The 14,249-nt window shown below is 42.0% G+C and overlaps 2 protein-coding genes across 9 annotated transcripts in view; both read left to right on the top strand.

The window, feature by feature from the left end:
* Positions 1-3,448, top strand: part of LOC110508336 (kinesin-1 heavy chain) — a 30,072-nt gene extending 26,624 nt beyond the window's left edge. For 2 of the 3 annotated variants that reach the window (XM_036966124.1, XM_036966126.1), the window contains 2 exons: positions 163-200; positions 938-3,448. In XM_036966124.1, the coding sequence (XP_036822019.1) occupies positions 163-175 (13 nt within the window). In that variant the 3' untranslated portion in view covers positions 176-200; positions 938-3,448. The remainder of the gene's footprint in view (positions 1-162; positions 201-937) is intronic. The other variant, XM_036966125.1, reaches the window with a different exon arrangement.
* Positions 3,449-6,625: 3,177 nt separating this feature from the next.
* LOC110508335 (rho GTPase-activating protein 12) overlaps positions 6,626-14,249 on the top strand; it is a 157,229-nt gene continuing 149,605 nt past the window's right edge. For 5 of the 6 annotated variants that reach the window (XM_036966260.1, XM_036966258.1, XM_036966257.1 and 2 more), the window contains exon 1: positions 6,626-6,951. The gene's annotated coding sequence lies outside the window, so the exon portion shown is untranslated. The remainder of the gene's footprint in view (positions 6,952-14,249) is intronic. The other variant, XM_036966261.1, reaches the window with a different exon arrangement.

The raw sequence follows: 14,249 nt of genomic DNA, 5'->3' as shown, positions 1-14,249 counted from the left end.
CGTCTTTATATAGCAAGCCACAGCCACATAACTCCTACTGTTTGTAGGAGCAAACCATTTTTTTTAAGAACGGGATGGTGTACCTAATAAACTGGCAACTGAGTGTATATATTATAGTGAATGCAGTGTAGTAATTCTGATGACCCCCTCCATACCACATAGGTCAGATGGCTAGAGTAGAGACCGGATCTGATACACAGGTGAGACTGACCGGTACCTCTATGGCCGGAGGAGGCAAGGATGATGCCCATAACACGCTTAGTATGAATGGGCCTGTTTGAAAGGCAGCTAACCACAGGGCTTGGGAGTTTTTAATGGGTCAATTTTCTACTGTAATTGACCTGTGTTAACAGATTCTAAATAGTAGAGCTCTGAAGAAAACTGCTGTGTGGTTGAATGGCCTTGACTTTTCTGGTGGCTAGCATGGATCCTCTGATATGAGTCATGTTTGTTTTTTGCTAACCCCTGCTAATGTTTTCTAAAATCTTATTACCACATGTACATCTAACATGCCAGATTATTTCTCTCTTGGGAGATGCCAGTAACATTTTGTGTTGGTAGACGTCACCCATGTCTTGTACGACTAACAGCCCCCCCTCTCTTTCTCTCCCTACCTTCCCTCTCTCTCTCTACTCCCTACCACCTCTTTTCTTCTGTGACCAACTTCCCTCTTTTCCTCTCTTCCCCAACTTCCCTCTTTTCCTCTCTTCCCCAACTTCCCTCTATTCCTTTCCTCCCCAACTTCCCTCTACTCCGTTTCTCCCCAACTTTCCTCTATTCCTCTCTTCCCCAACTTCCCTCTATTCCTCTCTTCCCCAACTTCCCTCTATTCCTCTCTTCCCCAACTTCCCTCTTCCTTTCCTTCCCAACTTCCCGCTATTCCTTTCCTCCTCAACTTCCCTCTCGCTCTCTTCCTCTTCTCCTCTCACATCTGAAGCATTTGAAGATGGGAGGGGACATGACCACAGAAGATGCAGATGGATATCACCCTGGCAACCTGTCATTCATTACAGCCATTGGCTTCCTGCAGGCTATATATTAGAGAGAGGGAGGAGTTTTAATATAAATATATAAATATTCCTGCCCTGTACAGATCCACCTACCTTCATGTTTCTTCTCTCCGGAACAAACAACAACAGCAAAATGAATTTAATATACAAAACAAAACACACAACAAGACGCCCACCAACTGCAGAGGGCAGTCTTTGCGCAATGAACTACATTTGACTTGAATGTGTAGCTTTGTTTTTCGTGGCACAGTTTGTCGTCATCTCTGATGTCTTAAGGTTTGGTCTGCACTGTGCCAATGTGAATGTACGCTAACCGGGATTTCAAAAAAGAGATGAGAAAAAAAGAAAAGGTGACTGAAACACAGCAAATATAAATGTTGATCCTTGATACCACAAACATTCGTAGGCTAATCTCTTGTACATTATTATTATTATACTGCTTGTACCACACTTCTTTCTATCAATAGATTTGACAAGCTTCTTGAAAGGTTTGAACCGAAATAGATGTCATTTTGAGCACTACTGTCCTGTTGTACATATGTAATATGGCACATGCTTCCTTAAGAGGTGTTTGGCTTTGAAATGCCAAGAGGTGTGATTCCAGTTCAGATTGGTGTAATTACAGAGTACCTGTGATGGCCATTGTTTTTACTGTAAGGAAGATAAAGCGACACATACTGGCGCGGTGACTACATTAAACGGATGTGAGAAGGAAAGAGGAGTCTGATCAGGAGCACGCTTTCATGCCTGCGTCCCAAATGTCTTAACATCCAAACCGTTGAAGAAGTAATCTATCTATCTGGCCATTGGCGCACATAGATGGCACACACACGCTGGTCCTAGCTAGCCAGGTCCTCTCATCCACTCACCATTTATGTCCTGATCTCCTCTGAACAAACCATTGGCTGGTGGTTGTTTTAACATTTTATTTGTAACTTAACTGTTTATAGTACTTTGATCAATGGGCTCCTTTCAGTGCCCCCACCCCCCACCACCAGTAATGTCAAGACGAGTGGAGTAAATACATTTAGGGGGGCCTCTGTTTAAATTGATATTGGGAATCGATATAAGGCAGGCTCTGACTTTTCCAAAATCACCCTCTTTTCATTAAGTCAGGTCAAGTGCACATGTAATATTATTGTGGATTGGTGTAGTTGTCTGTCTCACTGTTCTCTAGCTTGACCAGCACATCTGATCTGTATTGGTTGGAATGTTGGATGGCAGTGTTTGATTGGCTCGCCCTTGCCACTGATCAGCCAGTTAGATGAGCAGGGGGCCTTTGGCTAGGAAGGGGATTGGTCGGGTTCAGTCTGCTGGTAAACTTGTCTGGGTCCGAAATGGCACATCCCTATGGGCCCTGGTCAAGACTACATAGTGAATACGGTGCCGTTTCAGACTCGGCCTATCCCAAAGCAGTGCATTTTGGAAAGTGGTTTATTAATTATCGAAGTTGTAATCAAGACCCAAGGATTTTATACATTTTACACTTCTTGTCTTCTTGCGTTTGTTGTTTTCTTCCTGAATCCCCTTCAATTATTTTTCCTATGTGAGAGTAAAATGTCTCCAACCCTTGTTTTTATGTCATTTTGTGTAAATTCTGAAGCATTTGCTGTTGCTGTGATTGTAGGCCAGCATGAAACAAAAACACTGACATCTTGTGAGTACAATATTATATACCAATGATATACTGTTAGGTGTGACCAGGGTTGAGTCTTTTTAATAGTCTGCAGCCACAGCAAGGTGTTGGGGTTTTATGTTATGAACTTTTGTTGTTTTGGAAGGATTTGACATAAAATTGACAGATAAGATGGCACTTAATGTAAAGTTTGAACCTTAAACGGGGGTTAGAAAACACTCCAACCTATGGTAACTTATGGGGCTGTAAAGCATAATTTTTTGCTATTAGAGGCTAGTTTGGGAGAGGTAGGTAGCCTATACCTTTGACAGGACAATGTCTGTCAAGTTTTCATCTTTGTAACCTTTAGAACAGTAAACACTTTGCAACATGGTCTTCAGAGTGCATAGTACCCTATCCTTACCTGCCAGGGTTCCACTGTACTCCATCAATTTAATGGATATGAAATGGGAAAGTACAGAAAAAGAACAACCATTTGTCCATGATGTTTACCAAATTAATTTGTTTGCATTGATTCTAAAGAAAAGCGTAGCCACTTTTATTACTGTGTAATAGTTACTTAAATGTCTAATTGACAGATAAGGATTCCATCAATGGAAAAAGGTACTGGATCATTCCTAGGGTACATCCCAAATGGCACCCTATTCCTTATGTAGTGCACTACTTTTGACTGCATAGGGAATAGGGTGCCATTTGGGACGGAACCATAGCGACCTGGGGAAGAGGTTGAATGATATCACCATTTTGGATTGACTGCATGATGTAAATGTATGTGTGATTAAATAATTCTGAGAAAAACCTACCTGGTGTCAGTCTAATTCAGTGCTCAACTAATTCGGTCTCATTCAAACTTTCTTATGGAGTGCATGGCAAGTTCTAGGATGATATTTCTGGGTGGGCAGACAGAAATTTGTTGGCTATTTCTGAGGTAATAGGACTCAAGCGTTTAACATGACTCAAGCGTAGTAATTTGGGCTGGCAAACAACTTTTGGGAGGGAAATGCCCTGCCCTGCACCCCCACTAGAGACGCCCCTGTGGAGGTGATCTAGATTCTATTGTGTCTGATATTGAAAATGATAAAAGTTATGCATTATACCATCTTTGTTATATTGTTCATACCACTGAGAATTCCAGTTGCAATGGGGTGTAACCTTGATAGATACAGTGTCAAAATGTATTCTTGCATGTGACAATGAAAAGAATCCGGCAATAACTATTGAGATCTGATTTACTGTGTGAACAGTACTGCATACAGTAGCTTTGAGTGCTGTAGCCATACTTGACATTACTTGACAATAGCATTTCATGTTATTCTGTACACCCATTTAGTTGTGTTGCGAACGGTATGTAATAATTTGTTGATGTCCATCACTCATTTTGTATTATATGTAAGTAATGTGCAAAGCTTACAATGTATTACGAATTTGCAAAATGTACAATGTGTTACGAATTTGCAAAATTCTAGCTAGGTGGCTAACGTTAGCTAGGCTAGAGGTTAGGGTTAAGGTTAGTGTTAGGGGAAGGGCTAGCTACAAGGTTTAGGGAAAGGGTTAGCTAACATGCTAAGTAGCTAAAAAGTAGCAAGTAGTTGAAAAGTTGCTAATGATCTAAAATTGTAAAGTTGTCTGTTGCCAAAGTTAGTTACTTTAAGGAGCAGTTCTCTCTCTGTGGGTCTAACCCCAAGAAGTTCTGGAAAACGGTTAAAGACCTGGAGAAGAAACCCTCCTCCTCATAGCTTCCCATGTCCCTTAATGTTGATGATGTGGTTGTTACTGACAAGGAGCACATGGCTGAGCTCTTTAATCACCACTTCCTTAAGTCAGGATTCCTATTTGACTCAGCCATGCCTCCTTGCCTGTCCAACATTTCCTCATCTCCCACCCCTTCTAATGCGACCAGCCCCGATGCTTCTCCCTCTTTTCCCCCTGCCCCGCTACAAAGTTTCTCCCTGCAGGCAGTTATTGATTCTGAGGAGCTAAAGGAGCTCCTTAAACTTGAACCCTAAAAAACATCTGGGTCAGAAGGTTTACACCCTTTCTGCTTTATTAAGGTTGCTGTCCCTATCATCGCCAAGCCTTTCTGGGGAGGTTCCCATTGCTTGGAAGGCAGCCACAGTTCGTCCTTTTATTTAAAGGGGGAGATCAAGCTGATCCTAACTGCTATAGGCCTATTTCTATTTTGCCCTGTTTATCAAAAGTCATGGAAAAACATGTCAATAATCAACTGACTGGCTTTCTTGATGTCTATAGTATTCTCTCGGGTATGCAATCTGGTTTCCGGCTCAGGTTATGAATGTGTCACTGCAACCGTAAAGGTCCTCACTGATGTCACCATTGCCTTTAATTCTAAGTAATATTGTGCTGGTATTTTTATTGACTTGGTCAAAGCTTTTGATACGGTTGACCATTCTATTCTTGTGGGCCGGCTAAGGAGTATTGGTGTCTCTGAGGGGTCTTTGGCCTGGTTTGCTAACTACCTCTCTGAGTGCAGTCTATAAAGGCAGAAAATCTGCTGTCTCAGCCACTGCCTGTCACCAAGGGAGTACCCCAAGGCTCAATCCTTGGCCCCACACTTCTCAATTTACATCAACAACATAGCTCAGGCAGTAGGAAGCTCTCTCATCCATTTATATGCAGATGATAGTCTTATACTCAGCTGGCCCCTCCCCGGATTTTGTGTTAAATGCTCTACAGCAAAGCTTTCTTAATGTCCAACAAGCTTTCTCTGCCCTTAACCTTGTTCTGAACACGTGTGGTTTGGTAAGAAGAATGCCCCTCTTCCCACAGGTGTTATTACTACCTCTGAGGGTTTAGAGCTTGAGGTAGTCACCTCATACAAGTACTTGGGAGTATGGCTAGACTGTGCACTGTCCTTCTCTCAGCACATATCAAAGCTGCAGGCCAAAGTTAAATCTAGACTTGGTTTCCTCTATCGTAATCGCTCCTCTTTCACTCACCCCAGCTGCCAAACTAACCCTGATTCAGAAGACCATCCTACCCATGCTAGATTACGGAGAAGTCATTTATAGATTGGCAGGTAAGGGTGCTCTTTAGCGGTTAGAAATTCTTTACCATTCAGCCATCAGATTTGCCACCAATGCTCCTTATAGGACACATCACTGCACTCTATACTCCTCTGTTAACTGGTCATCGCTGTATACCCGTCGCAAGACCCATTGGTTGATGCTTATTTATAAAACCCTCTTAGACCTCACTCCCCCTTCTCTGTGATATCTACTGCAGCCCTCATCCTCCACATACAACACCCGTTCTGCCAGTCACATTCTGTTAAAGGTCCCCAAAGCACACACATCCCTGGGTCGGTCCTCTTTTTAGTTCGCTGCAGCTAGCGACTGGAACGAGCTGCAACAAACACTCAAACTGGACAGTTTAATCTCAATCTCTACATTCAAAGACTCAATCATGGACACTTTTACTGACAGTTGTGGTTGCTTTGTGTGATGTATTGTTGTCTACCTTCTTGACATTTGTGCTGTTGACTGTGCTCAATAATGTTTGTACCATGTTTTGTGCAGCTACCATGTTGTTATGTTGTGTTGCTACCATGCTGTGCTGTCATGTTGCTGCCTTGCTATGTTGTTGTTTTAGGTCTCTTTATGTAGTGTTGTCTCTTGTTGTGATGTGGGTTTTGTCCTATATTTAATTTATTCTTATTTTTTAATCCTAGGCCCCCGGTTCCCGCAGGAGGCCTTTTGGTAGGCAATGATTGTAAATAAGAATGTGTTCTTAACTGACTTGCCTAGTTAAATAAAGGTTCAATAAAATAAAACATTTGATTCAAACTCACAACCTTTTGGCTAAACGCCGAGCCACCCTACTTTTGTTTTTGCCTTAAGTAACCATCTGTCTTACATAATCATACCAAAGGTGACATATGTTAATTTGAACGTCCCGGATTTAAATTGACTATGTTACGTCTAGTCTATGAGACCAGGCTGCGACTTCAGGTGTTTGGAGACGTTTTCCCTTCCGCCACAAGGTGGCAGTACCCCATCGCTGCTCTCTCCCTCGAAAAAAGGTTGCGGGCTGTCTTGAGTGGTAGCGAAGTTTGCCGGCAGGCAAAAGCGGGAGCGAGCACCAGCGGGAACGTCAGGGAAAAGTGGAAACGAGGTGGAGAAAATGTGTGTTGTGCTACTACCCTGCTACTAGTGGTGTGACTTCAGTGTTGGGCTGACGGGGAGGTGAAGGGGAAAACACAGAAGAAAAGTTTATGGAATTAACGTTTTACCCTCATCACAAGTGCTTAGTTTTACAAAACAAGGATTATCACCGCCAGAAGAAAAGGTATGTCAAGTCTGATTTATTGTGTCTTTTCCCAGGAGATAGAAAAATGTCTTATTTAGCAACCATAGTTAACGTTAGTGCGTCTTTCCACAAAGGTATTTGTTTTTAGCTAGGAAAATTACCCAATTTTCTGGAGTTAGAATCAACCTGTTTTGACTCGCCGTTTCACGGCACAAGACACTGGTCGTTAGATTGTCGACAAGTAAATTACTGTTAGGTGAGAGCTTGGAAATATTGACCATGTACCTAGGAGGTAAACACAAACCAGGTAGAGTTGCTTATTTCGTGCCCTGGAATGTGAAAATGAGAATGTTGAGACTCGTTTCCCCTTACACCACCAAGCTAGCTGTAGTTACCTATGGAGAAATGCAGCCTGGTCTCAGAGCAAAACCTATTATATTGTACTACAATCCGTGTCACTTCATTTAGTATACTGTAAACTTCTGTTAGGTTGCATTACATTGACTACACGTTACATAAATGTAAATCCGAGACTCAAATAACACGTTATATAAATGCGAGACACTCATAAGTTTGTTTGGTATGGACAGTAGGTTGCTTAGTAAGGCAAAAATTAAAGGAGGGTGGTTGGTTGGGCGTATACTTCAAAGGTCAGACATTTTTAGCTAATTAGGAAATTAGGATGTTAGGTTCAAGGGTTAAGGTTAGTTTCTAACGTACTATATCATACTAAAGCAGTCAAACATAATATATCATGCTAAACGGGTCAAATGTGATCCAGACATAGGATACTATGTCATACAACTTGGAATATATTGTATGATCCCTATTACTTTGGTAGGCCAGTGTAACGCAAACGTAAAGTAACATAACATATATTAAATGATGTGGCATGGATTTAGTCAAATATATTACGTTTTGCTCTGAGACTAAGTTGAGAGAAGAGAGGCAGAAATATTCCAGGAAGCTATGCATTGGCACCGACCTTCATTCTGTTACCAAACTTTGCATTTGCAGGGTGATTGGGTGTTCTGTGGAAATTGTTTGAAGTAGTCCTTGTAAATAAAGCTGTTTAACTTTGCAATCATTGTTTTTTGTTTTGACATTTTAAAGTGGAAAAAATCTGAGTCTCGGCATCAATCTGTTACTGTGGAATTGCCCTGATTACAGCATAACCTCATCTCCAGCCTCAATTGCTAGAGAGGGGCTGGCCTGGGACAAGATTAGTTACAGCATTGCAATAGCATCACCATGCCCTCTGTGTATTTTAGTCCAGGATCTGTGTCTTCTCTTACCCTTGAAGGTTTCCTCAATAATCCCGGTGTTAGTTTCCACGTTCTTTTATCTCTCCTTACCTTGGTGTCTGTCTCTATCCATTCTGTAAATAACTGAATGCAGCATCATTGACAGGTTCTAAAATAAAGGCACCTTAAACAGCAGTACAGCAGCAGTCAGTGTGTAGGCCTATTGAAATAACCTTCAGTAAAAGTAGCTGATGTCGATGTTACTTCCTCAGTCAATGCCTTATTATCTGTGAGGGAGGGAGGGAGAGTAGCTAAGTGGCGTGCTGACAGTGGCAGATTCTCCATTCCAGTCCATGTAGCCCATTGCTCATTAGATGAAAACACTGGGCCCTCGTCAAAAGTAGTGCACTATATTGGGAATAGGGTGCCATTTGGGATGCAAACACGGAGTTCCCGTCACTCCTAACTCGGCCTGACTTCTGTCCTGTAGCTAGTGACACTTTGTATTCAGTCAGTGCCATTGAAACTGCCCCTCCCAATCCTATCCCATCCAACACCTCATTGTACCTATGCCATCTTTGTTCCTGGAGGAACATAGGGCGTGTACTAGAGCACCTCATGTAAATCCCATTATCACAGAAAACAGAAATGGCATTTCAAATGCAATTCTGTGCCTCAGTGGGTATTAGCGCTCTGTAGTGAGCAGACAGATCAAAACCAGACGTGGTAAAGGGATAATGTGACATTTTGGCAATTAGCATGCTAGCTGTTGCTGTAGACTTCCAGTCATTGCACTAACACTAGTTGGCAATGGTTCCAGAAACTACCTTAACTCCACGCAGAGATGGTATCCATGAGTTCGTCTGATTGGGTAAATAGAAAAAAAGGGCTTAATTGCCAAAATGTCACACTATCCCTTAAGGCACTGTGTCAGACACAATGCCTGACACATCTCTATCCGGCCCTTGCAATGATTTGGGTTGTCAATTAATTTTGTCCCGCTTTCATACCGCCTGTGATACACTGCACGACAAGTCCCAGCAAGTACTGCCAACATGCTGCGTGCCAAATGGCAGTGCATTGCCACATACACCTCTGGCGTTGGGCTGAGATGATCTATCGAGGGAGGAGCTGCTTTCTACATTGTGTATATTTATTTCTTCTGAGCATATTTCTGTTTGTTGGCGACGTCAGTTCTTGCGACGAAATAATACTTGTTTTGTTCGCTAACTGGACAGGCAAATGCAGTCGAGCACTAAACTGTAAAACAATCAAAACTTGTGTACTATCTCTGCTGATCACGTCTGGCAATCATGTTATCCATGCCAAAGGTAGTAGACAGCTGGCGACGGCTCGAGAGAGATCTGTCAGACCAACGGCTATCTGGTAGTCTTATTTATTTGTAATCTAGTTAAGTTTTTCATTTATAGAAACGTGATACCATCAATGCGAGCTGTAAAATGACTCCCAACTTAGAACACAGTAACCTTCGTAATGTAACTAGCTTGCTATTTAGTTACAAGTAGATCTGTTAATAGCTGGCAGAAGCAGATAGCTTCATCACGAGTTAGCTAATACGGTCCCCCCCCCGTGGGATGGTTGAGGTAACGTAGGCTAATGTGATTAGCATGAGGTTGTAAAAATTCTCAGGACATAGACATCTGATATGGGCAGAAAGCTTACATTCTTGTTAATCTAACTGCACTGTCCAATTTACAGTAACTATTACAGTGAAATAATCCCATGCTATTGTTTGAGGAGAGTGCACAATTATGAACTTGAAAATGTATTAATAAACCAATTAGGCACATTTGGGCAGTCTTGATACAACATTTTGAACAAATATGCAATGGTACATTGGATCAGTCTAAAACTTTGTACATACACTGCTGTCATCTAGTGGCCAAAATCTAAATTGCGCCTGGGCTGGAACAATACATTATGGCCTTTCTCTTGCATTTCAAAGATGATGGTACAAAAAACAACAAAATAATGCATGTTTTTTTTCTTGGTATTATCTTTTACCAGATCTCATGTATTATATTATCCTACATTCATTTCACATTTCCACAAACTTCAAAGTGTGTCCTTTCAAATGGTATCAAGAATATGCATATCCTTGCTTCAATGCCTGAGCAACAGGCAGTTAGATTTGGGTATGTCATTTTAGGAGAAAATTGAAAAAAAGGGTAATACAGTCATCAAGGCAGGACCCACTAATTTAATTCATACTGACAAATAAAAAATGCCACATTATCCCTGACAATAGTTGGAGTAGGATGATTGCAGAGCTCCCTGCCTCAGACTGTCGGGATGTTCATTTTCTAGCTCACAAACTACATTCTTTTGCTGTGATAATTTTTTATTTGATTATCACTTTTGTCTCTCATGATCTATTCAGCTCTCCTGTATCCTGCTCCCAGAGATCAACCAAGTGCTATTCACCAAGCATGGGCTAAATCACTCACCTGTGAGGAGAACAATCCTACCTGCAGTTTCAACTAGCCCTGCAGTCACTATTTAGACATTGGGACCGCGTATGCATTTGCCTGTTGTCTTTTGTTTGTGGGTTTTGTCTTACACAGTCTAGTGCGTTTTAGAGTTGAAGAACACCAACTACAGATACACATGCTTGTTTGAGCATCTCGGAGACTCCATTCAATGTAGAATCAGTTCGACTGGTGACAAATTATTTTACTGTAACATGCAGTGTCTCGGTCAGATGCATTGGTGACCAGGGTGGGATCCTTTTGAGAAGCCTATGGGTCTTGGCACACACATGCTCCTTTCGAGAAGCCTATGGGTCTTGGCACACACATGCTCCTTTCGAGAAGCCTATGGGTCTTGGCACACACATGCTCCTTTCGAGAAGCCTATGGGTCTTGGCACACACATGCTCCTTTCGAGAAGCCTATGGGTCTTGGCACACACATGTTCCTTTCGAGAAGCCTATGGGTCTTGGCACACACATGCTCCTTTCGAGAAGCCTATGGGTCTTGGCACACACATGCTCCTTGAGAGAAGCCTATGGGTCTTGGCACACACATGCTCCTTGAGAGAAGGGGGAATAGTGAAGCATACGTTGTTGACAGTTCAGTCTCCATCAGAGGCCCAGGCTTTTGGCATTTTTGGAAGCTCTCATTTCTGGACTGCCGCACTGTAACATTGTGCCCTCCACGGCACTTTATATCAAGGCCTAAAATGAACACCTTCCAGGAGGACGTAATGTCTGGAATGGCATCAAACCATGTGTTTGGGAATTGATGGGAAATTATGTAAATATATCACTAGCCACTTTAAACAATGCTACCTTATATAATGTTACTTACCCTACATTATTCATCTCATATGCACACGTATATACTCTATATCATCGACTGCATCTTTATGTAATACATGTATCACTAGCCACTTTAACTATGCCACTTTGTTTACATACTCACCTCATGTATATACTGTACTCGATACCATCTACTGTATCTTGCCTATGCTGCTCTGTACTATCACTCATTCATATATCCTTATGTACATATTCTTTATCCCCTTACACTGTTTATAAGACAGTAGTTTTGGAATTGTTAGTTAGATTACTTGTTGGTTATTACTGCATTGTCGGAACTAGAAGCACAAGCATTTCGCTACACTTGCATTATCATCTGCTAACCATGTGTATGTGACAAATAAAATTAGATTTGATTTGATACATTCCAATAACCCCAGTTGTTACCACGAGCCTGTCCTCCCCAACTGATGTGCCACCATCCTCCTGTGTTCCACAGTGCAAGTGTTTAACTCACATTTGTGAATAAAAATAGTTATAAGTCAAGTATGAGCACATTTTATAGCTATGTTTTTCTGTTGTTTTGTTTCATAGCTGGTAGCTAATCACACAGCGCTATGAATCCAAATATATCCCACCTTGCGCGACACTGTCTGGCTGGGGATGCTGAAGATCCATTTTTAGAAGCGCTGCGCACAGTCGGAAAAGTTGGTATATTTTACTTAAGTCTACTAGTGGGACTTTATTCTTGAGTTTCTTAACTATTTACATTTTGTTCACCAGCTAGGTTGTTTTTCAATGTTTGCTTCAACTGCCAGGTTGCTAATCAGATTCTCTCTCAATGTTTAGTGGTGGGGAGTCAACTCTACAAGAATCGACTCCTAAGATTCATATCTCGCAATTTCTTTGCTTCCAATGTCTTGCACAAGTTCACTAAATTAGGGGCTATCAATAGGCTGAGCTATTCTACACGCAACAGTCTGAAGACCAAACACACTAGCGTTTTACATAGCCAAGGGAAAGCGCAGGCAAGCCAGCGAGGGAGAGCGGATCGGGGCAGACAGTCGGAATTGTGCGCATAGGCTATATTCTATGTTTGGATAATTTGTATTTCGCAATTTCTCGTGTTGCGTAAATTCACCAAAAGTATATATTAGGCTATCAATGAGTATGGCTAAGCTATTCTTCATAGTGCCAGTGAATTGAAGTTGAACATCGTGAAATGCACCAAAAGCATTGAACATACAGCTTATTTAATGAAATCCTGTCTGGCTGTTGATGTCCTATAGATAACAAAGTAGGGCATCCGAAATAGGGCTTTAACATGGTAAAGAATAGGCTTATCAGCATAGTGTGCCGCATCCTCCCATGAGACCTGTCAAGGCTGCGCACAGCAGAAATATCACTGAAATATTATAGTTCCGACACATTACCTTCTGTATTCAAACAAAATAGGCCTTTTATAGGCTAAGTTGATGAGCAAATGGGCAGCATCATGCTCATGTCAGTCCGCTAGAATGCAAATGCAGTATTCCTAGTAGGACTCTGCAATAATGAGGTGGTGTGCACATGCGTGCGCATTCGTTTCAGCGTGTTTTGGGAGTCGAGCAAGAGTCCTTCCACCACAGGAGTCGGCGTCAGCTCCAAAAAGTTGTGCACTGCTTCCACCGTCACTGACGACTCCAGCAGCTTGAGATCTGGTGAAAGAGGCTGGTGAAAAAAATAGTGTGGCTGGTAGATAGATCTACCTGCCACAATGGCTGGTGGCCCAAATAGTTAGTTTCAGGCCCCGCTTGATATACATTGGTTACACTATATTTAGATACTTCTAATACTGCCTAAGACACCCTTGCTAATTGTCTTTGTACTCCGTAAATGGTGAAACACTGTTTGTGATGGTGTTATTTGCTCGAATGTATACTGAACAAAAATATAAACACAACATGAAACAATTTTACAGTTCATATAAAGAAATCAGTCAATTGAAATACATTCATTAGGCCCTAAGGCACTGCATCTCTGTGCAAGAGGCGTCACTATAATACCTGGTTTGAATCCAGGCTGTATCACATCTGGGCGTGATTGGGAGTCCCATAGGGCAGCGCACAATTGGCTCAGCGTCGTCCGGGTTTGGCCGGAGTAGGCCGTCATTGTAAATAAGAATTTGTTCTTAACTAACTTGCCTAGTTAAATAAAGGTTAAATAATTTTATTTAAATAAATAATCAACAGATTTCACATGACTGGGCAGGGCGCAGCCATGGGTGTGCAGTCTTGGGTGTGCCTGCGAGGGCTTAGGCGCAACCACTTGGGAGCCAGGCCCAGCCTATCAGAATGAGTTCTTCCCCACAAAAGGGCTTTATTACAGACATAAATACTCCTCGGTTTCATAAACTGGCTGGTCTCAGATGATCTCGCAGGTGAAGATGCCGGATGTGGAGGTCCTGAGCTGGCGTGGTTACATGTGGTTGTGAAGCTGGTTGGACGTACTGTCAAATTCTCTAAAACGATTTTGTTGGTAGCTTTCAATTCTCTGGCAAAAGCTCTGGTGGATATTCCTGCAGTCAGCATGCCAATTGCATGCTCCCTCAACTTGAGACATCTGTGGCATGACAAAACTGCAAATTTGAGTGGCCTTTTATTGTCCCCAGCACAAGGTGCATCTGTGTAATGCTCATGCTGTTTAATCAGCTTTTTGATATGCCACATGTGTCAGGTGAATGGATTATCTTGGCAAAGGAGAAATGCTCACTAACAGGGATGTAAACAAATTTGAGAGAAATAAGCGTTTTGTGCATATGGAACATTTCTGCA

This window comes from Oncorhynchus mykiss, chromosome 28 (genome assembly GCF_013265735.2).
Source record: "Oncorhynchus mykiss isolate Arlee chromosome 28, USDA_OmykA_1.1, whole genome shotgun sequence".
NCBI lineage: Eukaryota > Metazoa > Chordata > Actinopteri > Salmoniformes > Salmonidae > Oncorhynchus > Oncorhynchus mykiss.
The sequence above is the reverse complement of the archived record's forward strand: the minus strand, read 5'-3'. Positions and strand labels throughout refer to the sequence as shown.